At 42.0% G+C, this 27649-nt stretch overlaps 2 protein-coding genes across 3 annotated transcripts in view; one reads left to right on the top strand and one right to left on the bottom strand.

Annotated features, from left to right (window-relative positions):
* The window catches only part of Dip-C (dipeptidase C), a 935347-nt gene that overhangs the window by 648403 nt on the left and 259295 nt on the right, over positions 1-27649 (top strand). The window lies entirely within an intron of this gene.
* LOC137654594 (glucose-6-phosphate isomerase-like) overlaps positions 1-27649 on the bottom strand; it is a 65201-nt gene that overhangs the window by 19678 nt on the left and 17874 nt on the right. The window contains exon 5 of the mRNA XM_068388368.1: positions 8010-8123. Within this exon, the coding sequence (XP_068244469.1) occupies positions 8010-8123 (114 nt within the window). The remainder of the gene's footprint in view (positions 1-8009; positions 8124-27649) is intronic.

Here is a 27649-nt window from a genome sequence, read left to right as displayed (position 1 = left end):
ATCTCCCTCTCTCTCTCTCTCTCTCTCTCTCTTGATTTCGCACCTAAGAGAAGAGCCCAATTACGTTTCGTCAAAAAAACATGTTATTTGACCAAAGGAAAAAACTGAAAGGTTTTTCAATTAAAAAGTTCCTTTAAAATAGAATTTAAAACATTTACTTTGAAAGAAGAATGAACAAAACGTCAGAATCGATTTACTCTTTCTGCAAAGTGAAACCGTGATACTCTCTCTCTCTATCGTAACGATAGAGCGCAAACTGCGTAGCATAAATAAACTAAACGTTAGTTCATCTTTGAAAAAAGTACGAAGACTATTCAAAGAAAATCTTTCATAAAATATTTATTAAAAATATTCATTTAAAAAGTTTTAAATCATTAGCTCTTTAAAAGCTATTACGATTGAAAAGGGCTCAATGTTGTTTAACTTCGGTTTCCAAGTTAGGACCGCCTACTCTCAGGAAAGGTCGCATATAAACAAATCATAAAATTTATTTTTATGTTTATTATAAATGGAAAGTTAATCGAAGAGGCCTAATAAAGGCGGTGAGATATAAAATATATAGAGGAAAATCTATAATTAATTTATAACGTGATAAGATAATTGCTAAAAGCCTAAACACACTTCCGTCTAGGGGAAGGGTCGGCCATTTAAAAGTCAAAGAAAGTCCATACTCTCTTTGTCATAAAAAAAAATAAATCTATCCAAAAACGAGTTCAAGATTTAAGATGAAGATAAAACACCTGCACTGCGAAAGCTCAAACCAAAATGAAGTACTTCACCAAATATGTTGAGAAAAACTCCAGGTTCTACAGCGAGTAAAAGTACGTCTTGTCGACACGTCGACAGAGAAGAAATTGAGTCTTTGTTTACATCGAGAGTGGTATCTGGCCGACAGTTGGCGCTGGTGGGCACACCCGCAACCTGTATAGCGATCGCTGGCGAGTTTTTTTTACTGTTTTTTTGTCTGTCGAGCAACAGAGTTGCAGCTATTATATATTCACCGGCTAAGTTAAATATTTAAAAAATTATTATCAAAGTACGTAATCATCTGTTCCCTATTTTGCAATTTGTTTTTCGTAAAGGCCTTGGAGCATGTGATGCCCTTCTTACAATCTCCAATGCTGTACAGAAATCCCTTGATTGTGGTCAGGAAGTTTGTATGATTTTAGTGGTGCCTCTGACCATGTTAATCATGAGGCCCTTGTTTTCAAACTCAAACAGTTGGAAGTTGGTGGGTTGTTTCTTAGCATGATTATTGAATTTTTAAGTAATAGATCACAAAGAGTTGTTGTTGATGTGCACCATAGTGAGTATAGGAATGTGATATCTGGTGTTCCTCAGGGTAGTGTTCTTGGCCCATTAATTTTCATACTATATATGCATGACATGAGGTTTGGTCTAGAAAACAAGCTTGTTGCATATGCAGATGATGCTACTCTCTTTGCATCAATTCCATCTCCTGATTGTAGAGCTGGGTTTGCTGCATCCCATAATAGAGATCTAGCTAAACTTAGTACTGTACATGGTACAAATTATGGGGTATGAAGTTGAATCCTAATAAAACTCAAAGTATGATTGTAAATAGGTCAAGGACTGTGGTTCCTCAACATCCGGATCTCAGCATTGATAATATTTCTTCAACTTTGTATGACTTAAAATTTTAGGTGAGATTCTCAACAGCAAATTTACTTTTGAGGAACACATTATGTCTGTCTTCAATTGCACAAAAAATTGGCTTATTGAGAGTCTTTCACGATTTTTGGTGATCAATCCATTCTGAAGAAGTGTTTTAATCCTTTCATTTTACATTGTTTCGAGTATTGGTCTTGTCTGGTCTTTAGCTGCTGATTTTATCTTAATTGGTTGGACAGGAACTTATGGTCTAATTTTCTTATTCCTGATCTACATATTAAACTTTGGCACCGTCGTTCAATTAGTTCATTATGCATGTTGCATAAGATTTTATATAATTCTGACCATCCTTTACATTCAGATCTTCCCAGACAGTTCCATCCTGTTCGTAGTAACAGGTAAGCAGTTAATTCTAATAGTCAGGCCTTCTCCATCATGAGGCTCAATACTACACAGTACAGTGATACCTCTACATACGATCTTAATTCGTTCCGTGAGCTGCTTCGTATGTTAAAACGATCGTATGTTGGAGCAAATATTCCCATAAGAATACACTGTAATTTGTTTAATTCGTTCCTCAGCCTAAAAACCCATGATAACTCCTTAATAAATTGCTACACATAATTACACATAACATTAATACAATTGAATAATACAGAAATATCTAAAAAAGAATAATAATAAAGAAATAATAAAAAAGGGGTTTTTATCAACACTTTACCTTAGAGACAGGCCAGCGCAGGTGTAGGAATTGCTACGCAGGAGGAGACGGAAGATCAGCGAGGAGGTAGAGACGGAGACTGCGATAACGTACCGTAACTTACTCTAACTTACACTACGTGAACTTTAACCTAATTTAGCTTATTTTTTTTTTTCATTTTTACATTTTACATCTTTTATTTTACATTTCTTTTCTTTTCTATTTTTAATTTGCATCACTTTCACTCGATTCGGTCTTACTTTTCTTTGCTTCACTTTCTTTCTCTTCATCATGATCACTAGACCGTTTCGTAGATTTTTTAAAGAAACTATCAAGAGAAAGTTGCTTGGTACGGCTTTTGAGAATTTTTCTAAAGTGTGTAAAACAAACACCATCGAACTGCGTAAATACACGACAAACCTGAAGTTTCTGTAGATGATGCTTATCGACGAAATCAACCACGTGTTGATGATATGCCAACATCTGTTTTATTTCATCTGTGACCTAGCTCCTCGATCTCCTCCGACTCACTCAACTGCGCTTGGAACTCATCATGCTGCATGGCTTGCAGCTCCTTGAGTTCCTCGGTGGTGAGCTCTTCATGATGCTCATCGACGAGTTCGGTGATATCAAACTTCATCGACCTCCAGACCCATGGGGATACAAGGGATACAATCTCTTCGATGTCTTCCTCGACGGCAAGCACAGGTCCAGGCTCGGGGCCAAAACCTTCGAAATCTCTGGGAGCAACAGCATCAGGCCAAAGCTTCTTCCAAGTTGAATTCAGTGTCCGATGAGCTACTCCCTCCCAAGCCTGATCTATGATCTTTAAGCAGTGCACGATATTAAAGTGGCTCCTCCAAAATTCACGCAAAGTTAAGTTGGTGCTTTGCGTGACATTAAAGCACTGCTTAAATAAGTGCTTGGTGTAGAGCTTCTTAAAATTAGAGATGACTTGCTGGTCCATGGGCTGGAGGATAGGGGTGATATTCGGTGGAAGATACAACACTTTGATGAATTTGTATTCGTCGATGATATCTTTGAGTCCTGGGGGGTGAGCGGGTGCATTATCCAAACAAAGCAAGCACTTCAAAGGCAAATTCCTCTCCTCTCTTGACAGCAGGGCCAAAAATTACGCTTACCCATTCCACAAACATAGGCCTAGAGACCCAAGTCTTAGAATTAGAACGTCATAGAACATGTAGCAGGTCTTTATTAATTCTATATGCTTCAAATGCCCTAGGGTTTTCAGAATGGTAAACAAATAACGGCTTTAATTTGCAGTCCCCGCTGGCGTTGGCACAAAGCGCAAGAGTCAACCGATCCTTCATAGGCTTATGTCCAGGCATTTTCTTCTCTTCGGCGGTAATGTAAGTTCGACTAGGCATCTTTTTCCAAAACAGACCGGTTTCAATACAGTTGAAATCCTCCTCCACGATCTTTTCGAACTTTTTAACAAAATCATTGGCAGCCTTGGCGTCCGAACTTGAAGCCTCTCCATGTCGAACAACTGAATGAATCCCGGTCCGTTTCCTACATTTCTCGAACCAACCTCGAGACGCCTTGAATTCCTCCGTCGTAGGATCGGTTGAACTCTCCCCCGCGTCACCCCCAGAGCCCGCCGCCTTCAAGTCACAATAGATAGCGCTGGCCTTCTCACAAATGATTGTTTCAGTGATCGTATCGCCAACAATCTCCTTGTCCTTTATCCAGATCAACAAAAGGCGTTCCATCTCTTCCAGAGTAGGGCTACGACGTTTAGAAATAATGGTGATCCCCTTCGATGGTTTCACTGCTTCAATGGCTGCCTTCTGTTTTATGATCGTCGAGATCATAGACATATTCCAGCCATATTGTTTAGCCAGATCGCTAACACGCACACCTCGCTCATGCTTTTCTATTATTTCTTGTTTTAGTTCTAATGAAAGCATTGACTTCTTCCTTTTCTCACCACTACTACTTCCTGAACCGAAACTAAGCTTTTAAGGACCCATGATTATAAGTAAAATAAAAAATGAAACGTGAGAAAAGGAAGATAAAAAACACTGTTAATAAGGGAGCGAATAGAGAAACAACCACACGATGCGCACGAGATGAGAGGACTGATCAAGGCGACGCTCGATTGGCGTCCCTCCGATGTGCTGCCGTCTACAGGCGTAAACAAGAAACTACGATCGACGCTTCAAAGAAAATTCTACGCGTACGCGTATGATCTATGTCGTATGTTGGAGCAAGACTTCGGGTGTCGAGACCCAAATTTTATCGAATTTTACTTTGGATGCTGGAAAATTCATATGTAAAGACAATCTTATGAAGAGGTTCCACTGTACTCTAGAAGTTTTATTCCAACTGTAACCAAGTTGTGGAATGATCTTCCTAATCGGGCAGTTGAATCAGTAGAATTTCATAAGTTCAAACTGGCAGTAAATGTTTTTATATTGAACAGGCCTGTGCAAGTCCTTTTATAGTTTATAAATTAAATATGTTTTAATGTTGTTAATGTTTTTAAAGAATTTTATTTTAATTTTCATTACTTTTATCGTTAATTTATTTCCTTTCCTCACTGGGCTATTTTTCCCTGTTGGAGCTTATAGCATCTTGATTTTCCAACTAAGGTTGTAGCTTAGCTAATAATAATAATAATATTTAAGGTTTTAGTTTATAAAATAAGCTGTATTTCCGTTTAACCCTTTTACCCCCAAAGGACGTACTGGTACGTTTCACAAAACCCATCCCTTTACCCCCATGGACGTACCGGTATGTCCTTGCAAGAAACCGCTATTTATATTTTTTTTTTGCATATTTTTGATAATTTTTTCAGAAACTTCAGGCATTTTCCAAGAGAATGAGACCAACCTGATCTCTCTATGACGAAAATTAAGGCTGTTAGAGCAATTTAAATAAATTATATTGCAAAATGTGTTTGAAAAAAAAATAACCCCTGGGGGTAAAGGGTTGGAAAGTTCCAAATACCCTGGGCGTAAAAGGGTTAAGAAAGTATAGATATACAGTAACATACTGCGCAAGAGACAACACATAAAAAGTTGCGTCATGCTAGCGGCGTAGGCTACAGTCATCTGAACAAAATCACTGAATATTTACAGTAAGTACAGTTAAGCTGTACTGTAGTAATATTACTGTACATATATTACAGTAATATACACTACAGTATTAGTGAGTATTAGGTTACAGTACTGTACAGTATTACTAGATAGGAACAACTTTTGCTGTACAGAACAGTAAGGGAATGATGAAGACTCGGTAAACTCTATCTTGGCACAATACTGTAATGTAACATTACTGTGTCCAGTACGTAGTGTACATGTGTGCAAATGTTCTGTACACTGTACATATGATTATAAACTGTTGTAGAAAACAAATTAAAACTATTAGGCAGTATTTACCATGTTAATCATCAGCTCGGGCACCCGCTTGTGGCAAGGGGCAATGACTTTTTAGGTTAGGAGTTAGCCCACCCAAGTTTAACATTTATTTGCGAAAATTCGCTTATTGCGCCTGTGTCTGTAACCTAACTATCGCGAATATCGAGGCTTGACTGTAGTAGTAGTAGTAGTAGTAGTAGTAGTAGTAGTAGTAGTAGTAGTAGTAGTAGTAGTAGTGAGCCAAGGAAGAAGTTTATGCATCCGCAGGCCCTTTAAACATCTGCATGAACTCTTGAGCTGTGTCGAGAGCCAAAGCTCATATGGACAAGTTCTAATTGCATAGGGAATCTGATCCAATTAACTCATGTGAAATCAAGTTCCAGGTGGCAAGTGAGGTAATTAGCACCACGGCTGACACATTTTGATGAGGAGATTCGCTCGGAGACTCAAAAAGCGAATGTTGAAGTAATAGCGCTAGAACTCTATTGTGGATGGCGAGCAGAGAGGAAGGAGTCTCTCGCTGTGAAGAGAAGTGCGCTTACTTGCAGTGAGGATCGTAGCTGGTAGTGCTCTGCGATCCTCACCAGAGAAGTTCTCCGTGGAACAAATTTGGAAATTACCACCCCAGGCGTCAAAGGAACGAGACTTGCTGCTGGTAGTAGTAAATTCTGCCCGCAAGTAGGAAGTGCTGTTCGTCAAAGGCGGAGGGCAACTTTACCTCGGAAGGAAAAGTCGCGAGATGGGCAGCACTGTGACACTGAATAGTGATAGCTATTCTAGTTGTCACGAGCTGGCCGGCAGTGGCATGTTGGAAACTCAGTCGCGAGCTAGAGACTGGTCACAAGCATGGACATGGTTATGAGCAGGAACATAATCACAAACTGGTCTATAATGTTGTTCGTTGGTCCTGAAGTCGGAAGAGAAAAGAAGGGCGACCCCAAGAAGAGGAATTGTCAAGTGCTTGGAAGATGTTGCTGGAAAACTAGGAACATGGAAGTGAGCTGACATGCAATCATGAGTTGACAGGTGATCACGAGCTGATGGCGATCGCGGGCTGAAGGGCGATAAGGAGCCGACGGGCGATTGGGAGCGAGTCAGCTGGGCGAGAGGAGTCAGCTGGGCGAGAGGAGTCAGCTGGGCGAGTGGAGTCAGCTGGGCGAGTGGAGTCAGCTGGGCGAGAGGAGTCAGCTGGGCGAGAGGAGTCAGCTGGGCGAGAGTAGTCAGCTGGGCGAGAGGAGTCAGCTGGGCGAGAGTAGTCAGCTGGGCGAGAGGAGTCAGCTGGGCGAGAGGAGTCAGCTGGGCGAGACGAGTCAGCTGGGCGAGACGAGTCAGCTGGGCGAGACAAGTCAGCTGGGCGAAACAAGACAGCAAGGAGAAGTCAGCTGGGCGAAACAAGACAGCAAGGAGAAGAAACATCTTCTTCATGCTCCGACGGGCCACACTCTGAGGGATTAGGAAAAGGCATGGATGAGTTCATAACCCTCTCAATCCTGTGAGGCGAAGACTACTCTGGAGAGGACCAAACCCACGTATGGGAAAGATGTCCACCATGAGTAGTAGGAAAACTTTGGGCTTTGCCCTATCTCTACTGGCTTAGCAAGCTCAGAACGAGAGAGCGCGCCATTGTCAGCATGATGATTAGAAACTGCCGCAGGCACAGGCGATGAAGGTGGTGACGGGGCAGGAGCAGCAACTTCCACAGGAACAGGAACATGCTTCCGACATTGCACTCCTTCCATCAGCTCCCCTCATAGAACGAGGGATTGCGTCGTTGTTAGCTCTGAAGAAAAAACCACTTGGGAGAAAACCTAACCGCAGATAGGAAAGGTGTCCCCCGAGAGGAACAGGAACATGTTTTAGACTTTGAACTCCCTCTGTAGGGTGTCATCGCAGAACGAGGGAGTGTGTTGTCCTCAGTGATGAAGAAGAAACCACTAAAGAGATAAACTCGTGAACAGGAAAGGTTTACCCTAAAAGGTGCAGGAACAAGCTTCCCGCCGTAAAACTTGCAAGGAGCGAGGAAAATATGTTCCCTAACAAAGAGCATAGGGTTTGTATTCTGTTGTCAGAACAATTAATAATTAAAACATTTCTTTTCAGTTTACATACAATAATGTACACAAGCCTTTTTTGGTTTTAAATATCTGATTTGTTTTTAATATAACAAAAAATGGCAGTAATATATTACAAACATGTTTACCATAAAAAAAATCATTAAATCATTAGTATATTCATTAAAAAAATTTGGTTCGTAAGAAAGTAAAGTTGCAAGGATGATTATAGGTCTAACTTACATCTTTAGCAGTATCCAAAAACCAATTCTTAGCTGAAGTAGCATTTGTTATGGTTTCTTGAGTTGTGAAGGTCTTGGATGCAATAATGAAGAGGGTAGTTTCAGCATTCAAACCCTGAAAAAAAAAAAGTTAGGTAAATGTAAACTGAAATATCAAAATATTTTATTCATCCTAACTTAAGTAACGTAACATTATAGTAACTGATTCTTAAATATCATGTACAGTATTTATAACTTTATAAAACAGTATATTATCTTGAGAACAAAAATAATTAGTGACACTACTACAGTGATTGTGAAAAATACTACATTTACAAAAAAAAAGATACTATGATGTCATAGAGAAAGGTCTGTTACATTGATAAAGTAGCAATACTTCTTAAATATCTTGACACAATTTATATATATATATATATATATATATATATATATATATATATATATATATATATATATATATGTAATATATATATATATGTATATGTATATGTATATATATATATATATATATATATATATATATATATATATATATATATATATATCTCATCCCCACAATCCCATCCCCACAAACTCATCCCCAAAATATCATCCCCACAATCTCATCCCCACAATCTCATCCCCACAAACTCATCCCCAAAATCTCATCCCCAAAATCTCATCCCCACAATCTCATCCCCACAATCTCATCCCCAAAATCTCATCCCCAAAATCTCATCCCCACAATCTCATCCCCACAATCTCATCCCCACAATCTCATCCCCCCCAAAAAAAAAAAAACCTTGAGCCATTACTTTATATAGGCCATTTATTGAGGTAACATGAATCTATTTTCATGGGGCAACCAATCAAGAATTACATAAGAAATGTTACTGTTCCAGAAGGTTAATTGTTGAACAGTACTGCGATAATTAATCAAAGTAATTAAAGTAGTTTTGAGACCATGAACTTACATTTCTAACCTCTTGTAGGGCTTGCCAAGACTTATTCTGAATTGGCATTATTGTTTATAACATTTATAAATAAAAAGGAAAAGATAAAAAGTAAAACATTCAGTGCAAAAGATGGTGCAGGACCCCTGGGTCCCCAGCTGTACTAATTTCTACCTTTTATTATCTTGCTTCTTCAGTTACTTCTTACCTACATGTAAGAACTTTTTAATTTTGTGAAACCTAATTTTCCTCCTTCGTTTAGGAAGAAAATATCTGAGCAAGACTTTTTGATAATACTGATAATGATGATAAAGGAGTTTTGACAAAGTAAAAACATAAAATTTTAAAATTAATCTGTATTTTTCCTAGCCATACAAACCCGAGGCCTTTATTATTATTATTATTATTATTATTATTATTATTATTATTATTATTATTATTATTATTATTATTATTATTATTACAAGCTAAGCTATAACCCTAGTTGGAAAAGAGAGATGCTATAAGCCCAAGGGCTCCAAAGAGGAAAAATAGCTCAGAAAGGAAAGGAAACAAGGAAATAAACAAATTAAAAGAGAAGTAATAAAACAATCAAAATAAAACATTTTAAGAACAGTGACAAAATGAAATTGGATCTCTCAAATACTGTATAAACTATAAAAACTTTAAAAAAACAAAGGAAGAGAAATAAGATAGATCAGGATGTCCAAGTGTACCCTCAAGCAAGAGAACTCGAATCCAAGACAGTGGAAGGCCATGGTACAGAGGCTATGGCACTACCCAAGGCTAGAAAACAATGGTTTGATTTTGAAGTGTCCTCCTAGAAGAGCTGCTTACCATAGACAGTCTCTTCTGCCCTTGCCAAGAGGAAAGTAGGCACTGAACAATTACATTGCAGCAGTTAACCCCTTAATCAAAGAAGAATTGTTTGGTAATCTCTGTGTTGTCAGGTGTATGAGTGAGGACAGAAGAGAATGTGGAAAGAATAGGCCAGACTATTCGGCGTATGTGGAGGCAAAGACAAAATGAGCCGTAACCAGAGAGAGGGATCCAATGTAGAACTGTCTGGCCAGTCAAAAGACCCAATAACTCCCTAGCGGTAGCATCTCAACGGGTGGCTGGTGCCCCGGCCAACCTACTACTTCAAAGCAAGCTGGAATCTGTGATTGAAATGGATAACGAGCAGTTATTAGACTATTGGTGCGGAGGCTTTCTCAGTCAATTCTCTCCACTTTTGATACTTCAACCCAGGGAGCCAGCTACCTTGTTCACTCACACACAGGAAGGACTTTCTAAGGGAACAGGTGATGGCGGGACAATGTGTATATATAGCTACAGGTTTGTATCTTTAGGAAAAATACAAATTACTTCCCAATTTGTCATTTGTTCCGACACTAAATACAAACCTTTCACTATTTATAGGGATGACTCGCCCATTAGGAAGGTGGAAGTCTGAACTAACTGGCTTAGCATTTGACCCAGGGTTTTCCTGTATAGGCTTGGCACCTAACTAAGAGAAACCCTGACACCTCGCTAAAATGTTGTGCAATGCATGGACAACTTTTGTACTTTTGATACTAGCAATGTGACTGGTCTAGGTAAGACTTTTCCGAGACAAATGGGAATCTTGGAATCAACCATAGACGTTACCAAATCCCACCTTGTGAGGGGTATGAGGACATAACAAGAATTACTTCTATACTAGGTTACACACAGGAAATGGTTATTACCTGCATACAGGTAATAGGTAGTAGGTTGGCCAGGGCACCAGCCACCTGTTGAGATACTACTGCTAGAGTGTTATGGGGCCCTTTGACTGGACAGACAGTACTATATTGGATCCTTCTTTCTGGTTACGGTTCATTTACCCTTTGCCTACATGTACACCAAAAAGTCTGGCCTATTCTTTACATATTCTCCTCTTGTCCTCATACACCTGACAGCACTGAGATTACCAAACATTTCTTCTTCTCTCAAGTGGTTGAGTACTGCACTGTATTTGTTCAGTGGCCACTTTCCTCTTGGTAAGGGTAGAAGAGGCTCTTTAGCTATGGTAAGCAGCTCTTCTTGGAGAAGGACACTCCGAAATCAAACCGTTGTTCTCTAGTCTTGAGTAGACAGTACTATATTGGATACTTCTTTCCGGTTACGGTTCATTTACCCTTCGCCTACATGTACACCAAAAAATCTGGCCTATTCTTTACATATTCTCCTCTGTCCTCATACACCTGACAACACTGAGATTACCAAACATTTCTTCTTCTCTCAAGTGGTTGAGTACTGCACTGTATTTGTTCAGTGGCTACTTTCCTTTTGGTAAGGGCAGAAGAGGCTCTTTAGCTATGGTAAACAGCTCTTCTAGAAGAAGGACACTCCAAAATCAAACCGTTGTTCTCTAGTCTTGGGTAGTGCCATAATCTCTGTACCATGGTCTTCCACTGTCTTGGGTTAGAGTTCTCTTGCTTAACGGTACACTCGGGCACGCTATACTATCTTATTTCTCTTCCTCTTGTTTTGTTAAAGTTTTTATAGTTTATATAGGAAATATTTATTTTAATGTTGTTGTTAATGTTGTAGTTCCTTTTACATGCTAGGAACATTCCAATGCCCATAACATCATGAGCTCTAGGTCGATGAGCAGGAAGAGGATCAGGATTCAATGCATGGTCCGTGACCTTGAGACTCCAAAAAGAGATGGTATTTTTCGGGACCCTTCTCTTGACCTTCCCGTGCTGACGAAGTGTGGACACTCGGGGGCGAGCTGCTGCAGTGCGTTTAAGGTAATACCTTACACTCATCACTGGGCAAAGTAACAGTTGATCTGGATCATCAGTTACGGAACGAAAACTCCCAATCTGAAAGGGCCCGAATCTAGGACCCACTGCTCCCGGAATTTGAGTCTGCAATAAACTCAGGGACGATGCTGAGTGTTACCTCCCCATCCCCTTGAATGGGCAACGTTGTAGGATAAACCATGAAGTTCGCTAATGATCTTGGCCGAAGCCAAAGCGAGTAGCAACACAGTCTTCAAAGTCAGACGGCGATCTGTTGCCTGGCATAACGGTTCATAGGGAGCACCCTTCAGAGATCGAAGGACGTGAATCATGTTCCAAAGAAGAGGTCTAACTTCTAACTGGGGCAGGTAAGTTCATAACTTTGTATGAAGAAAGACAATACCAATGAATAGGAAATACCAACTTCTTTCAGCCTAAAGGCAAGGCTCAAGGCTGAGCGGTAGCCTTTAACCACCAAGACCGAGAGAAGCTTTTCCTCCCAAAGGTAAACAACAAACTCCACTATTGTTTGAATAGTGGCATCGAGGGGAGAGATACCCCTTACATGACACCAACCACAGAACAGTCTACCTGGATTGGTAGACAAAAGCTGAAGATCTTCGCAGGTATCCAGCCATCCTCACACAACTTGTTGCGAAAAGCCTCCCCAAGAAAGGAGGTGCTGGATAGTCTCCAGACGTGAAGACGAAGAGAAGCTACTGCTTTGTGAAAGATGTTCAGGTGTGGCTGTTTGACTAGATTGTGTCATGGATGGAGTTCTCTTGGGATCTCCGTCAGGAGCTGCATAAGGTCCAAGAACCCCTCTCCGTGATAACATAGTGGAGCTATGAGTGTCATAGAATAGGTTTTTGGATGCTCTGGTCTTGTTGAGGACCCTTCTTATCAGATAGAACGGAGGAAAGGCGTACACGTACAGGTTCTCCATGTTGGAATGCATCTTGCCAGAGAGACTGAGGATCCGGGACTGGGGAACAGTACAGCGGGAGCCTGAAGTTCAGGGATGTTACGAACAGATCCACAGTCAGGGAACCCCACAAAGTCAGGACTTTGTTGGCTGATGTATGATTCAAAGACCACTTGGAGCCCACAATCTGAGTCAGTCTGCTCAGATTGTCAGCAAGTATATTTCTCTTTCCTGGAAAAAGAGCAGGCTGATAGGGACACCGAGTTGTCTTCTGTCCATCTTACCATCTCCACTGCTAGATGGCATAGGGGCTGCTAAAAGGTACTGCTACAATGAATAAGGGTTTGTGTGAAAATAAATCTTTACTAATTGTTGTAAATTAGGAAAAATACCTATTACTTTCAAAGTTGTCAGCTTAATCAATTGTTACAATATTTTTGTTAAACCTCAAGCACCCCCCAAAAGAAATGACTTAATCTGTTATTGCTTCTCCTAACAGGTAACTGCAGTAATACCCTTCACACAGTAGGGAGTTAAGTAGAGGTGTAATGATTGGAACATGTCCGTTCTGATCCTGCTGTATTTTAGAAATCTTGGTACTGGTTGACCTGAAAAGAACTAGTTAATGATTTGTCGAAGTTGAGAACTCAAATGTTCTGCTAATAAGTGTCTTGTAAACTTTTTATTCCGAACGTTTGATACCTATTACCAGATTTGTACAGTGGTAATTTTTGCCTGTGGAAAAAATGGAAAGAGGGACAATGAATATGATTATTTATTCAAAGCTGGGCATAGTGGAGATAATGATTCTGACAAGAAAGCCTCACTTGATAGTGGTAGAAAATAGCCCATAGTGAGATGATATCCTTTCTGATTCAAAGCATTTACCTGCTGACTGTACTTTGTAACAATTCTATGCTTGTGAAGAATCTGTTTATTCTTCCAGTAAGTAAGTGTCAGTAGGTAAAAATGAAATGGTTTCTCACTCACCTGAAGGCACCACTATACTGTACAGTACTGTCCATATTAAGAACTCCAGTCCTGCAACATTTTTTGTATTCACCATTTGACTTCGACTTCTGCACATCTATTCCAAGACACCACCAATTTTCTCTTCTTGGTAACATATCGCAAAATAATATTGTATTGCAATTTTGTTATCCCTTTTACCCCCATGCTATTTGGAACTTTCCCACCCTTAACCCCCAGGCATTTTCCGTTTTCAAGCGCGTTTCGCAAAATTTTTTTTTTCTAGATCGCGCTGACAACTTAAATTTTCATCATAGAGAGGTCAGGTTGGTCTCATTATTTTGGAAAATGCCTGAAGTTTCTCATACAGTTATCAAAAGTATGAAAAGAAATGCAAATAGCAGCTTTTTGCAACAACGTACCGGTACGTCCATGGGGGTTAAGGGATGAGTTTTGTGAAACGTACCAGTAGGGCCATTGTGGGTTGAAGGGTTAATTGCAGAATAACAAATTCAGGATAAAGAAGCCTACAGAGATGCAAATAATTCCTTGGATGAGTTTTGGATAAATTTGAGCATTAACAGTTTTCAAGTCAACATACAATCATCGTTCTTTGGCCCGCAGTCCTGTTAAAAGCTACATTCAGAATCATCTGCATTGTTTATTCTATCATAGGGTAACCGGTTGTAAGTTCATTTCAATACTGTCCAGTAGCTTGCATATGCATATAGTTTCAAGTCACCATACAATCATCGTTCTTTGGCCCGCAGTCCTGTTAAAAGCTACATTCAGAATCATCTGCATTGTTTATTCTATCATAGGGTAACCGGTTGTAAGTTCATTTCAATACTGTCCAGTAGCTTGCATATGCATATAGTTTCAAGTCACCATACAATCATCGTTCTTTGGCCCCCAGTCCTGTTAAAAGCTACATTCAGAATCATCTGCATTGTTTATTCTATCATAGGGTAACCAGTTGCAAGTTCATTTCAATACTGTCCAGTAGCTTGCATATGCATATAGTAGATCATCTTTAAATTATCCCTGATTGTAAGTACTGTACAGAGTATTATAGTGTTATGGGAGTGTCCAATGTGTGGGCAGTTTAATTTTGGGGGTATATTCAATTAATCTTTAATCTTGTTATTGTGAGGCTGAAATGTAAATAGAAATTTCCTTATTGAATTATTTGACTTTTTTCTTTTCTTCATTTTTATAATAGATTTTTGTTGTTATTAATTCTCTTTCAACACTTCCTCACCTAAGATATTCCCCGTTCCAGCCTGAAAATTATTTTTCCTTTTTAACATTATTTCTTTCCCTCTCCTAATGTTCAATTACTTGTATATAAGAAAAAAAATTACCTAGAAAGCATACAGCTCCTCTTATTTAGGACTCCGTACATAGCACTGTGGAGAGAGTCGGGGAACCCAAGAAAAGATAGGGAAATTTGAGTTTCTAGCTGGGTCCCCTTGCCCAATAAAAAAAATCGAGGGGTGGTGTTCAGTGCCCACTTCTCTTGACTATTTGCCTTTTGCCAATATTTCTGGGTATTCCACAGTTTCATCTTTTTGTGTACAGTGATCCCTCGCTACTTCGCAGTTCGACCATCGCGGATTCACCACTTCGCGGATTTTTTTCATAACGCATGTATATACATATATCGCGGATTTTCCGGAAATTTCGAAAATACCGCGATGTGACCGATGGTGCGAGATTGGAGAAAGTAAGGAAAATTGAATCATGATTGATTTTCAATATAAATGAAACTTTGAGGAGCAACAAAGATATCATTTGTTAGAGAGATAGAGAGAGGTAAGGAATGGGAGGTAGTGAAAAGTAGCCCACAGAGAGAGAGAGAGAGAGAGAGAGAGAGAGAGAGAGAGAGAGAGAGAGAGAGAGAGAGAGAGAGAGAGAGAGAGAGAGAGAGAGTGTGTGTGTTGTTTTAAATGTAACAAACAAAAAATTTTGTTTAGGTTATAACACATTGGTGCTTATGTAATATCAACTGTATACTGTAGACGGTTTGAATAAGTTAAGAAATGGTATAAACGATACTTTGTTAGTGTATTCGTACACTCTCAAGAGCGGCAGCTAGACGTCAGCTGATCTAATCACAGCCAAAAGTAAAACAAAAAGAAGTCACCAATACTCGATTTTTAAAACACACCCTTATACAAAAGTACACGCTTTCTTAATGTGCAATTAACTATTTAAAGAGTAGCAATTTTCTAGAATAAAATGATGTTTCCCAAAAAATAGTGGTTTGCTGATGAAATCGGATGCCGTATTTTTAGCTACGATTGAAATGGATGTAGACTCGGCATAATTTTTTCGTTTCGTATTTAATTGACACTAAGAAAACTAATTTTAGTTTCTTCATCTATATGTAAGTATTGTATAACACGAAGAGAGAGAGAGAGAGAGAGAGAGAGAGAGAGAGAGAGAGAGAGAGAGAGAGAGAGAGAGAGAGAGAGAGAGAGCTGTTGTAATCGAATGCCGTGTTTTTGTTTTGTGAGAATTTCATCGCCACGACTATAACAACAACATACTGTACTGAACTTTACAGTATTATACAGACTACTGTAATATGATAAAGTAAAATATTTGTAATAACCTATTTTATATGAAATGGGGCTATTTTTTTTGTTTAAAATTTACATTTACGTACGTAAAACAACTCTCCCTCTCTTTCTCTCTCTCTCTCTCTCGTAAATTGTTTTCCTGCTTTGCTACGTATGTATGATTTTATATAGATACGGTAAATAATATTTGCAATAACATATTTTCTAAAAGCTTTTACTGTAATATCATTATTTATCACTTTCATCATGCGCGTTAAATGCCTTCGTTTGTTTACTGAGCGTGGTTGTTTACTGAGCGTACTTTATGACGCCGTCGTTTCAGGCGGCGTCATAAAGAAAAACATTTCATTTGGAAGTCCTAAGAAAAATTAAGTAAAACATTGGTAATAACAAAATCAACATACTGTACTGAATAATCAATATAATCGATGCAAAAATTAACCTATACACAGATGTGTAAATGCGTTTGTTTCTTCATTATGATCAGAGATAAACGTAAACAAAAAATTGGTTCCCATTTTTTATCGTGCTTTTTGGCATGTTTAGGAAACGCATGATATAAAATCGCCTTTAATATTTGTGCCAGTTTTAGTTTAGGGTACGGTAGTATATGCATTAAGTGTTCTGTACATTAAAGGGTAGTTTGTTAACAGTACTACGTACAAGGGAAGGTTTTAAAAGTCTGAATATACATGTTAAAAAAATACGTAAATATGGTGTCACTACTTCGCGGATTTTCACCTATCGCGGTCGGGTCTGGAACCTATCTACCGCGATAAACGAGGGCTCACTGTAGTGAATGTTAGTGTGTGGTCGGCATTCGGACACTAGGTAGCCTGCGTACTACATCTGGCCACAATCCGCAAACTACTATACCGCCTTGTTTGTTCAAATAAGCCACTACTGTGGTTGTTGTTGCTCAACACCACTACAGAGTGACCCACCCGGAACTGTTGGAGAGCCCGGAAGGTTGCCCTCATCTCTTAAGAGATTTATGTGCTGGTACCTTTCAGACTTGGACCAAAGCCCTGAAGCCGTGTGGTGCAGCATATGGGTGGCATCAAACCTTTCTTTCAATTCATTCGAAAAACATCAATTCCGGGGGAGGAACGAGAAGGTTTGTCCCTCTGGAGGTTCTTGCCTGCCACGCACCAGTGAAGGTCCGTCAGCTGCTCTAGTCATATGGGGACCAACATATCAGGGGATTCGGTGTTGATTCCACCTGGAGATCAAATTCTGAGGCAGTCGTTGGGTACTAGACGGGACAGGGATGGCAGGTGACCTATATGATGTAACCAATGCTGGGCTGGAAGCTCTTCTCGTCTGAGGAAGGGCTTGCTACCTTCCTCAGTTTTTGTATTCTGCCGTCTGACGGAAAGACTTTCTGTAGGTCGGTGTCTATTATCGTACCAAGGTATACCAATCGCTGAGAGGGAAGCAGAGATGACTTCTCAATGTTTACCACGATTCCCATATCCTATCAAAACTCGAGCAGTCTATCTCGGTGCTGAAGAAGGGTTGCCAGCAAGTCTGCTAGGATCACCCAATCATCAAGGTATTTTAGTTGACAGATGACGATCCTCTTAGCCCACGATGACACTAGAGCGAACACCCTCGTGAATACCTGGGGTGCTGTGGAAAGACCGAAGCACAGCACCTTGAACTGGTATTGCCTGTTCTCGTGTATGATCAGAAGCCACTTCCTTGAAGGCAGATGTACTGAGACCTATATATGCATCTTTGAGATACAGCATGCACATAAGTCCTGTGGTCCTACCGTTTATCTGACCGTGTATACTGTCTCAATGCTGATCAGACTTTGTAGAACAAACTTGTTCAGAGCTGAGAGGTCGATGACTGGTCTCCAGCCTCCAGATGCCTTTTCACAAGAAAGAGTCAACTAAAGAAGCCTGGGGAGCTGTTGAAGACCTCTTAGAGAGCATCATTTTCCAACATGGTATGGACTTTGGCCCAGAAGGCCAGATCCTTTGTGGATCACTTTGCGTAGGAGCTCGAGGGTACTGAATTCCGAGTCAGTGGAGGGAGAGACTGAATGAACAGGACGCAAAACCCTGAACGAATCCCGGAGACTGTCCAGGGTTTGGGTCTGTGCTGCAGCCATCTCTGCCAGCGGCATTGCAGGCATCCCCCCACTGGTGGGCAAGAGGGAGGATTGCCCTCCCTAGCGAGAGCAACCACGGCCGCTCCCTTTGCTACCTTTTCCTCCTCTTGAGATTTTGGAGCCCTTCGGGTCTTTTGCAGGAAAGTGCTTCCTGGACACTTTTTTTTGAAGACCCTGCTGTCCTACTGATCAAGGGTTTGGTGACACGGTTGTTTCTTAGGTGGCGGTGGAGCCTTACCATAGGATGTTAAGGCCTTATGGAAAAGGGAGTCCTGATTGGACTTCCTCCATCAATTAGCTGCCCTCTCGACTTCTTCCAGCTTGAATAAGGAAGACCTGCCCAAAGTGGAGTTTCTGAGCTTAGAGACCTCAGCTTGCGGGACCTGTTTGTGAAACCTTTCGATTACCACATCCTGAAGCCCAAGTATCATGCTCGCCACCAGATTAACCACCTGATGAGCGAAGAACTCGGTGTTCCAATTGCCTGATAAAAGGAAGGTTTCTATAAACGTCCTTGTAGAATCTTAGGACCAATCCTCAATTCTAACAAGGTGGCCCACGGATCCTAGCCACAGATCAAGCCACGAAGTAGCCTCCATGACGTACTTCACAACCTTATCCATGTTTAGGATCTTGGTCGCCGAAAAGGAAGCCAATATCCCAAAAAGCTTCTCATACGAGACTTCCCTCGAGAGAGACTACGGTGGTGTCCAGAGGCAAAGCCGGAATAGGCTCATCCGAGACCTCGTAATATCTCCTCTGCTGTACAAATGGTGGAAGGAGGAGCTTTGAGGATGAGCCTGCTTGGAGAGAACTAGAGGAGCGTGATAGGGAAGAATGCCTTCTTCTTGGCCACCGTCAATCCTTTCGACCAGGGACAGGCTGCACTGGCCTTAGGAGGTTGTTGAGTGCCATACACTTGGTCAAGGACAGTGTCCTTACACTCATGAGAGGACGTCTCCAGGTCTGCTAACCCACTGATGGCCCTCATGTAGGCTAGAACCTGCCTGAAGGTGTATTCCGACTCCTTTTCACCTTCCGAGTTGAACTCTGGACTGGCGGCCCTGGGGAGGTACTCATCTTGGAAGTCCAGTTCATCTTCCACCTTCGAGCTCTCACTCACAGGAGCACAGGCTGGGGCAAGGTCATCAACTGAAGCTCTCTCTTGGTGGATACAATTCTCCCCTTGGCATTCTTCAACATTGTCTTCGCATCCTTAGACTCTCTCTGACAAGGCAGGAAATCCTCCACCAGTGAAGGTCTAGAAGGTTCCTGTGGTCCTTAAAGAGGTTTGACATCTTGCAGAAGGTACTGCCGTAGGTTCTTCTGGTGGTCTGGAGACGAGTCGAAGTTCTGGGGGTACCACCTCTATAGGAGATGAGCGGAATATTGTCATGAGTCAGACCTCCCTTGGAGATTGGGAACCCATGCTTGTATGAGGGTGGAGATTGTTACTGGGTGGGGGAGCAGTTTTCCTCATTCTTGTCTTCTGCTTCGTCGTCAGAACTGGAGTTACTTGAATAAGTCCTGCTGTATTCTATAAAAAATAAAACTCACAGCTTCACACACCCTCCTCATGGAAGATGACCATCTGAGGGTTTGGGTCTCTGGAAGTGGCTGGCCTCCACCTAGGGTCCAAAGGGAGAGAGAAAGAGTAGGAAATCGGCTTCTCCAACATGATCTGGAGAGTGGAAGATAATGTCGCCTTTGATGGTAGAGCTGTACTTGCTGAAGGAGCTGTACCCGTGACTGTCTGTCTTACTGCCTTCACCCAGGTATCAAACCAGGATGGCAGTTTCCCCACAGACGACAGGTCTGGAGAATCCTTGGGGAGGCCTACAGATGGAGATTGCCTCTAGGAGATCACAGTCGAGATACTTGAAATTGAGATGCTGGTCTCTTCTCCTGGCAAAGTGGTACAGGCATGCCCTCAAAATCAAACCGGAAAGGGCGAGAAGGAGACACAGAAGTGATCAGAGGATACTTCTTTGGAGGTTCCCTAAACCCAGAAGGAAAAGCAACCGGGTGCCCACCTCCTACTGGCGAGTCAGGGTGACGAGCAGGCCTCTCTGGAATGGTCGCTGATGGTCTGCTATGTTCGTCCAGGTGTTGATGAACTGGGGAAAGAGGATCACTTGCGAGACCTTGATAAGCATGCAGGATCGTGAAGATCGCATGTAGGCAATGGAGAGCAGCGCGCTGGTCTCGTCAACAGCAATCCTTTGCAGGGGAGACACACTGCAAAGGATTGGAAGACGAGGAGGCATGACAGCATCTAGCAGGCCTAGATCCTTGCTAAACCCCATCCTCAAAAGGGGAGAGAACAGAAACTTTGGGGGGTGCAGCAGGACCAGGCGAGGGTGACAGATGGGCTTCGCAGACAGCAAGAGCGTTGACCACCACACTCGCAGAGGACAGAACTTCTGCCTCTAAGGAAGCCAGAGAAGGTCTCCTCTTGGCCCCCAGCTGTAGAAGTTCCCACAACACATCCTTCAAAAGGTGGACCTGCAAGACCCAGCGACGACCAACCCTGTAAAAAATCAGAAATAGAAAAGGACTCCCCAAAGGGCAAGGTCGGAGTTGCTTCTCTAGGGGATGCAGCTTTGTTCCTAGAAATCCGGAGTTAGCCTGGTGTTAGCTAGTCAACACTCCTACTTGACCGATCCTCAGAAGAGACAGATCAAGCAGGAGCCTTAGTTAGAGATCGGGGGATCAAGGAAGAGGATCCAGGTTTCTTCAACTTCAAGGAAGACCCTAAAGGCGAAGAATCTCTTGAACTTCTTGCACCGGTGCCCAAATCTCTCCCACTGGAAGAAAGACCACTCCCGGCATTCATCGCATGTGTTAGCCTGGTCACAACGCCGTCCTTTACAGGCCAGACACAACGAATGGGGGTCAGTCTCGGCGGAGGACATGAAGGCCCCACAGAAGCGTCCTTCTAGTCCCGGACAGGTCCGAATGACGGACGGCAGGAAGAAGAAACACGCACTAATGAAAAGAATAAGAATATGATAATTGATCAAAATGGCAAGTCTGTTGGGAGGCAAAGAGAGGTAAAGTCTGTTCTCGGTGGAGCCAAAAGAGAGAGTCAGACAAACTGGTGTGTGAGTAAACAGGGTAGCTGGCTATACACCCCAAGAGAGCAGGCTGTATGTATACACAGGATCAGACTGGGATACAAGGCTAACTGGGAAATCCTGGATAACATTCAAAGACCCTGTGACCACTGTGATGTCACACCACAACAGGCCCTCCTGCACTACCTACTAGAGTGTAGGGGAACAACTCAGCTGAGAGGTGATCTACAAGTAGACACCAACTCACCACAGGCCTGGCAGGAGGCAGCCACACTGGGAAAAGTAATTGCCGAGAACATAGGGACACACAAACAACTGCTTTCAAGACTACCTCTGCCTAGGTAACGACCTCAGAATATTCATTTAACCATCTCATTCCCTCACCGTAAGGCCCTATTCACATCATCATCTGTATTGGACAACCCCGCCTGCCACCTTTCCCTACTATTCAAAGGCCTTACACCCCACTTATCAAACTACCACTATCTGTGACATGATGGCCCTCTCTTACTACCACCATCACCCTTACCCTGTTCACAACTATCTCTACTACTAAAAACTTTTCAAATTTCCTTTTTAAATGATCAAACTACCTTACAATTTGCAGGTTACCTACGGGCCGACCAAGGGAAAGGCCCATGCCAATGAGAAGAGTTGGCTCTAATACACTACCACCACCACCACCACCACCATCACCCCCTGCTAACTAGCGGATACCACTCTGTGTCTGGCCATCTTAGAGCCACACGGATATCCTGATTTTCATCATCATCATCATCATAGTTATTACTATCACTAGCTAAGCTACAACCCTAGATGGAAAAGCACAATGCTATAAGCCCGAGGGCTCCAACACGGAAAAATAACCCAGTGAAGAAAGGAAACAAGAAAATAAACTACAAGAGAAGTAATAAACAAGAGCCCTGAGAACTAGAGTCATACTTCACTGCGTGGACCTGAGGTCCCGGAGTGGGAAAAAATGCTCTTAGATCCTCATTAGCACAGACAACTCCTACGAGCTGAGTCTATGCTCTTCAGTTGGAAGGACATACTCAAGGCTGAGTGGTAGCCTTTGATGGCTGCAACTGAAAGGCACTTCTACCCGTGAAGGAAGATGAGGAAATCCACGATCTGTGCTAAAGATGCTTCAATTGGAGAAAAACCCCTTCCACAACATCAAATACAGAAGATGGCCCACAAAGCCTTTTAGACATCTGTTGAAGACCTCTGGAGATATGCACGCTTCTCTTGTGCAGTGGCTTGCGAAAAGCCTTTCACAGAGGAGATGCTGGAAAGTCTCCACCTGTGAAGACCTATCGACTCCAGGGACTGGTGGTACCTCTGCAAGTGTGGCTGAGAAAAGAGTGGGCAAAGTGGGAAGTTCTCTCAAGACCTCGACTAGAAGATTAAACAGATGAGGATACCACTCGGTGTCTGGCCATCTTGGAGCCACACGGTTACCCTGATTATCATAATTATCATCATAATTATTATTATTACTAGCTAATAAGTATACATGGGTAAAAGTGGCAAATGGAAGAGGGGTAGAAGGGGCATTAATGGATTGTGTGTTGATAACTAAAAGATTGTTTGGAAGATTGAAAGACATGCACACGTTTAGGGGTACTGTATGGCTAACGGTATGTCTGATCATTTTTTGGTGGAAGGAAAATTAGTTGTAGCAAAAGAGTGGGGGAATAGAGTAGGTGGATGTAAAACGGAGCTAGTGAGGGTTGAAGAGCTAATAAAACCGGGGGTAAAAAGTAAATATCGTGAAAGGTTGAAAATGGCATATGACGAAGTGAAAGTAAGAGAAACTGGCAATTTAGAGGAGTAGAAGTTAGTAAACGAAAATTTTGTTGAGATTGTAAGTGGTGTGTGTGGCAAGAAGTTTTTTGGAAGCAGCATGAGGAAGGGCAGTAAATGGTGGAATGAAGGAGTGAAGGTAAAAGTGGAAGAGAAAAAGAGAGCTTTTGAAAAATGGCTGCAGAGTAATGGTGTATAAGAAAGATATAGAGATAAAAATGTGGAAGTAAAGCACAAGGTAAGTGAGGCAATGAAGGCAGCTGACCTGAGGTGGGGTCAGGGATTGGGTCAGTCATATGAAGAGAATAAGAAGTTTTGGAAAAAAGTGAAGAGAGTAAGGAAGGCTGGTTCAAGAATTGAAGAGACAGTGAAAGATGGAAATGGAAGGTTGTTAAAAGGAGAGGAGGCAAGGAAAAGGTGGGCAGAGTATTTTGAAAGTTTACTGAATGTTGAGGATAATAGGGAGGACGATATAATTGCTGTTGCAAGTGTTGAGGTGCCGGTGATGGGAGATGAGAATGAGAGAGAGATTACAAGAGAGGAAGTGAGGAGAGCACTAGATGAAACGAGAGTAGGAAAAGCATCTGGTATGGATGGTGTGAGAGCTGAGATGTTGAAGGAACAGGGTGTGACTGTACTTGAATGGTTGGCGAGATTGTTTAATATGTGTTTTGTGTTGTCAATGGTACCTGTAGATTGGGTTTGTGCGTGTATTGTACCACTATATAAGGGTAAGGGAGATATACACGAGTGTTGTAATTCAAGGGGTATTAGTTTGTTAAGCGTAGTTGGAAAAGTGTATGGTAGAGTACTGATTAATAGGATTAAGGATAAAACAGAAAATGCAGTCTTAGAAGTACAGGGTGGTTTTAGAAGAGGTAGGGGTTGTATGAATCAGAGATTTACAGTTAGGCAGATATGCGAGAAATATTTAGCAAAAGGTAAGGAGGTGTATGTTGCGTTTATGGATCTGGAGAAAGCGTATGATAGAGTTGATAGGGAAGCAATGTGGAATGTGATGAGGTTATATGGAGTTGGTGGAAGGTTGTTGCAAGCAGTGAAAAGTTTCTATAAAGGTAGTAAAGCATGTGTTATGATAGGAAATGAAGTGACCGATTGGTTTCCAGTGAGAGTGGGGCTGAGACAGGGATGTGTGATGTCGCCGTGGTTGTTTAACTTGTATGTTGACGGAGTGGTGAGAGAGGTGAATGCTCGAGTGCTTGGACGAGGATTAAAACTGGTAGACGAGAATGACTATGAATGGGAGGTAAATCAGTTGTTGTTTGCGGATGATACTGTACTGGTTGCAGACGCGGAAAAGAAGCTTGGCCTATTAGTGACAGAATTTGGAAGGGTGTGTGAGAGAAGGAAGTTGAGAGTTAATGTGGGTAAGAGTAAGGTTGTGAGATGTACGAGAAGGGAAGGTGGTGCGAGGTTGAATGTCATGTTGAATGGAGAGTCGAGGAGGTGGATCAGTTTAAGTACTTGGGGTCTGTTGTTGCAGCAAATTGTGGAGTGGAAGCACATGTACGCCTGAGAGTGAATGAAGGATGCAAAGTGTTGGGGGCAGTTAAGGGAGTAGTAAAAAATAAAGGGTTGGGCATGAATGTTAAGAGAGTTCTATATGAGAAAGTGATCGTACCAACTGTGATGTATGGACGTGACGGAGAGACAGAAATTGAATGTGTTTGAGATAAAGTGTCTAAGGAGTATGGCTGGTGTATCTCAAGTAGATAGGGTTAGGAACGAAGAAGTGAGGGTGAGAACGGGTGTAAGAAATGAGTTAGCAGCTAGAGTGAATATAAATGTGTTGAGGTGGTTTGGCCATGTTGAGAGAATGGAAAATGGCTGTCTGCTAAAGAAGGTGATGAATGCAAGAGTTGATGGGAGAAGTACAAGAGGAAGGCCAAGGTTTGGGTGGATGGATGGAGTGAAGGAAGCTCTGGGTGATAGGAGAATAGATGTGTGAGAGGCAAGAGAGCGTGCTAGAAATAGGAATGAATGACGAGCGATTGTGACGCAGTTCCAGTAGGCCCTGCTGCTTCCTTCGGTGCCTTGGATGACCGTGGAGGTAGCTGCAGTAGGGGACTCAGCGTTATGAAGCTTCATATGTGGTGGATAACGGGGGAGGGTGGGCTGTGGCACCCTAGCAGTACCAGCCGAACTCGGTGAGTCCCTTGTCAGGCTGGGAGGAACGTAGAGACGAGAGGTCCCCTTTTTTGTTTCATTTGTTTGATGTCGGCTATCCCCCAAAATTGGGGGAAGTGCCTTGGTATATGTATGTACTAGCTAAGCTACAACCCTAGATGGAAAAGCACAATGCTATAAGCCCAAGGGCTCCAACAAGGAAAAATAGCCCAGTGAAGAAAGGAAACAAGAAAATAAACAAACTACAAGAGAAGTAACAAACAATTAAAAAAATATTTTAAGAACAGTAACAACATTAAAATAGACCTTATATATAAATTATAGAAATTTTAAAAAATACAAGAGGAAGAGAAATAAGATAGAGTGCCCCAGTGTACCCTCAATCAGGAGAACTCTACCTCTAGACAGTGGTAGACCATGGTACAAAGGCTATGGCACTAAAGTGTACTCTCAATCAAGAGAACTCTACCTCTAGACAGTGGTAGACCATGGTACAAAGGCTATGGCACTAAACAAGAACAGAAAACAATTGTTTGATTTTGATGTGTCTTCCTATAAGAGCTACTTACCATAGCTGAAGAGTTTCTTCTACCCTTACCAGGAGGAAAGTTGCCACTGAACAATTACAGCACAGTAGTTACCTCCTTTAGTGAAGAAGAATTTTTTGGTAATCTCATTATCAGGTGTATGAGGAAAGAGGAGAATGTGGAAAGAACAAACCTATCTATTCAGTGTATGTGCAGGCAAAGGAAAATGAGCAGTAACCATAGAGAGGAATCTAATGTAGTACTGTCTGGCCAGTCAAAGGACCCAATAACTTTTTAGTGGTAGTATCTCAACAAGTGGCTGGTGCCCTGGCCAACCTACTACATGGTGTAATCAACACCCTGCTAATCACTGAATAAATCAGGCTGAACCAGGAAAAGGCATAAGAATCTACGTGATCCCAGGGGTGTTACAAGGTGTCTTCAAACACTGCCCGTGGGTCCAGGACAAGGGAATAAAAGATAGGGAGTTTCCTGTTCAGTCATATGGCAAACAAGACGATCCCTGGAGAGTCCCATAGGGAAAGAAGCCCTTCCACCATGAAAGAATGTAGGGGCCACTCTGCCCCTATGACCTGCCACATAGCTGTCTGTGTCTACTAGTACATTCCTCTTGCCTGGAATATACCTCTCTGACCACTCAACAGTGTGAAATGCCACCCAGGTGGGCATCTGGTTCATAAACTCGCACATGGGTTACAATATGGAACCTCCCTGCTTATTGACGTAACGCTCTACACTTGTGTTGTCACTCATCAGCACTACAGAATGGCTTCTCAAACATTCTTGTATTGCATGCAGGCCTAGGAAGGCCACACACATCTCAAGGATGTTAATGTGTCTTCCTAGGACTACACTCCTGACACAACCCGGTTGTTTAGATGTGTGCCTCATCTCTCCTTTGATGCATATCTGGAGGTGATAAATAGAGTGAGACTCTTTTGGAGTGGTTGTTCTCATCAAGCCACCAGGTGGAATCGCCCATGAAGAACAAACCTCTCCAATGAGCTAAGATGTCTAAGACGACTTTGCCACTCCCAAGCTGGAATGACTGTCTTTGACAGAAAGAGTCATACAACCTCCCAGCCCTTGCTGATGCAATTATCTATGGGGGAGACACAAACTGCTGCCAAATTTATTAGCATGCCCAAGTACTTCAACCTCTGCTTAGGAATAAGATTCAACTTCTCCCAGTTTACCACAATTCCCAGATTGTGGCAAAATACATGCAGATGATCCTGATCCTGAAGCAAATGCCCCTCCGAAGAGACCAGGGTCAACTAATCATCAAGATACATCAGGAGACGTATCCCTCGTGAGTGGGCTCAAGAGGCGTGTGTGGTGAACACTTAAATAAACACTTGGGAGCTGTAAACAGTCCGAAGTACAGAGTCTTGAACTGGTACTTCATACCATAGAGGGATTAGCGGAGGTACTTTCAAGAGGTCTGATGAAAAGGCACTTTAAAATACACATCCTTCAGATCTACCAAATGCATGCAGCCTCCCTCTCTGATAGAAGACAGCACAGACTGCACTGTTTCCCTCCTGGACTTCATTTGGCACACAAACTTGTTTAGCATAGAAAGGTCAATAACTAGTCTCTAGCCCCCAGTCGCCTTCTCCAACAGAAAACGGAGATTGTAAAATCCCAGACATGTGTCTAGAATGACTTCGACTGAGTTCTCCTCCAAGATTGCTTCCACCTCTGCCTGGAAAGCTTGAGTTTTTGGAGAGGTTGGAAGACCCGACAAGAGCT

Source organism: Palaemon carinicauda, chromosome 15 (genome assembly GCF_036898095.1).
Source record: "Palaemon carinicauda isolate YSFRI2023 chromosome 15, ASM3689809v2, whole genome shotgun sequence".
Lineage (NCBI taxonomy): Eukaryota > Metazoa > Arthropoda > Malacostraca > Decapoda > Palaemonidae > Palaemon > Palaemon carinicauda.
This window is presented reverse-complemented; position numbering and strand designations above follow the sequence as displayed.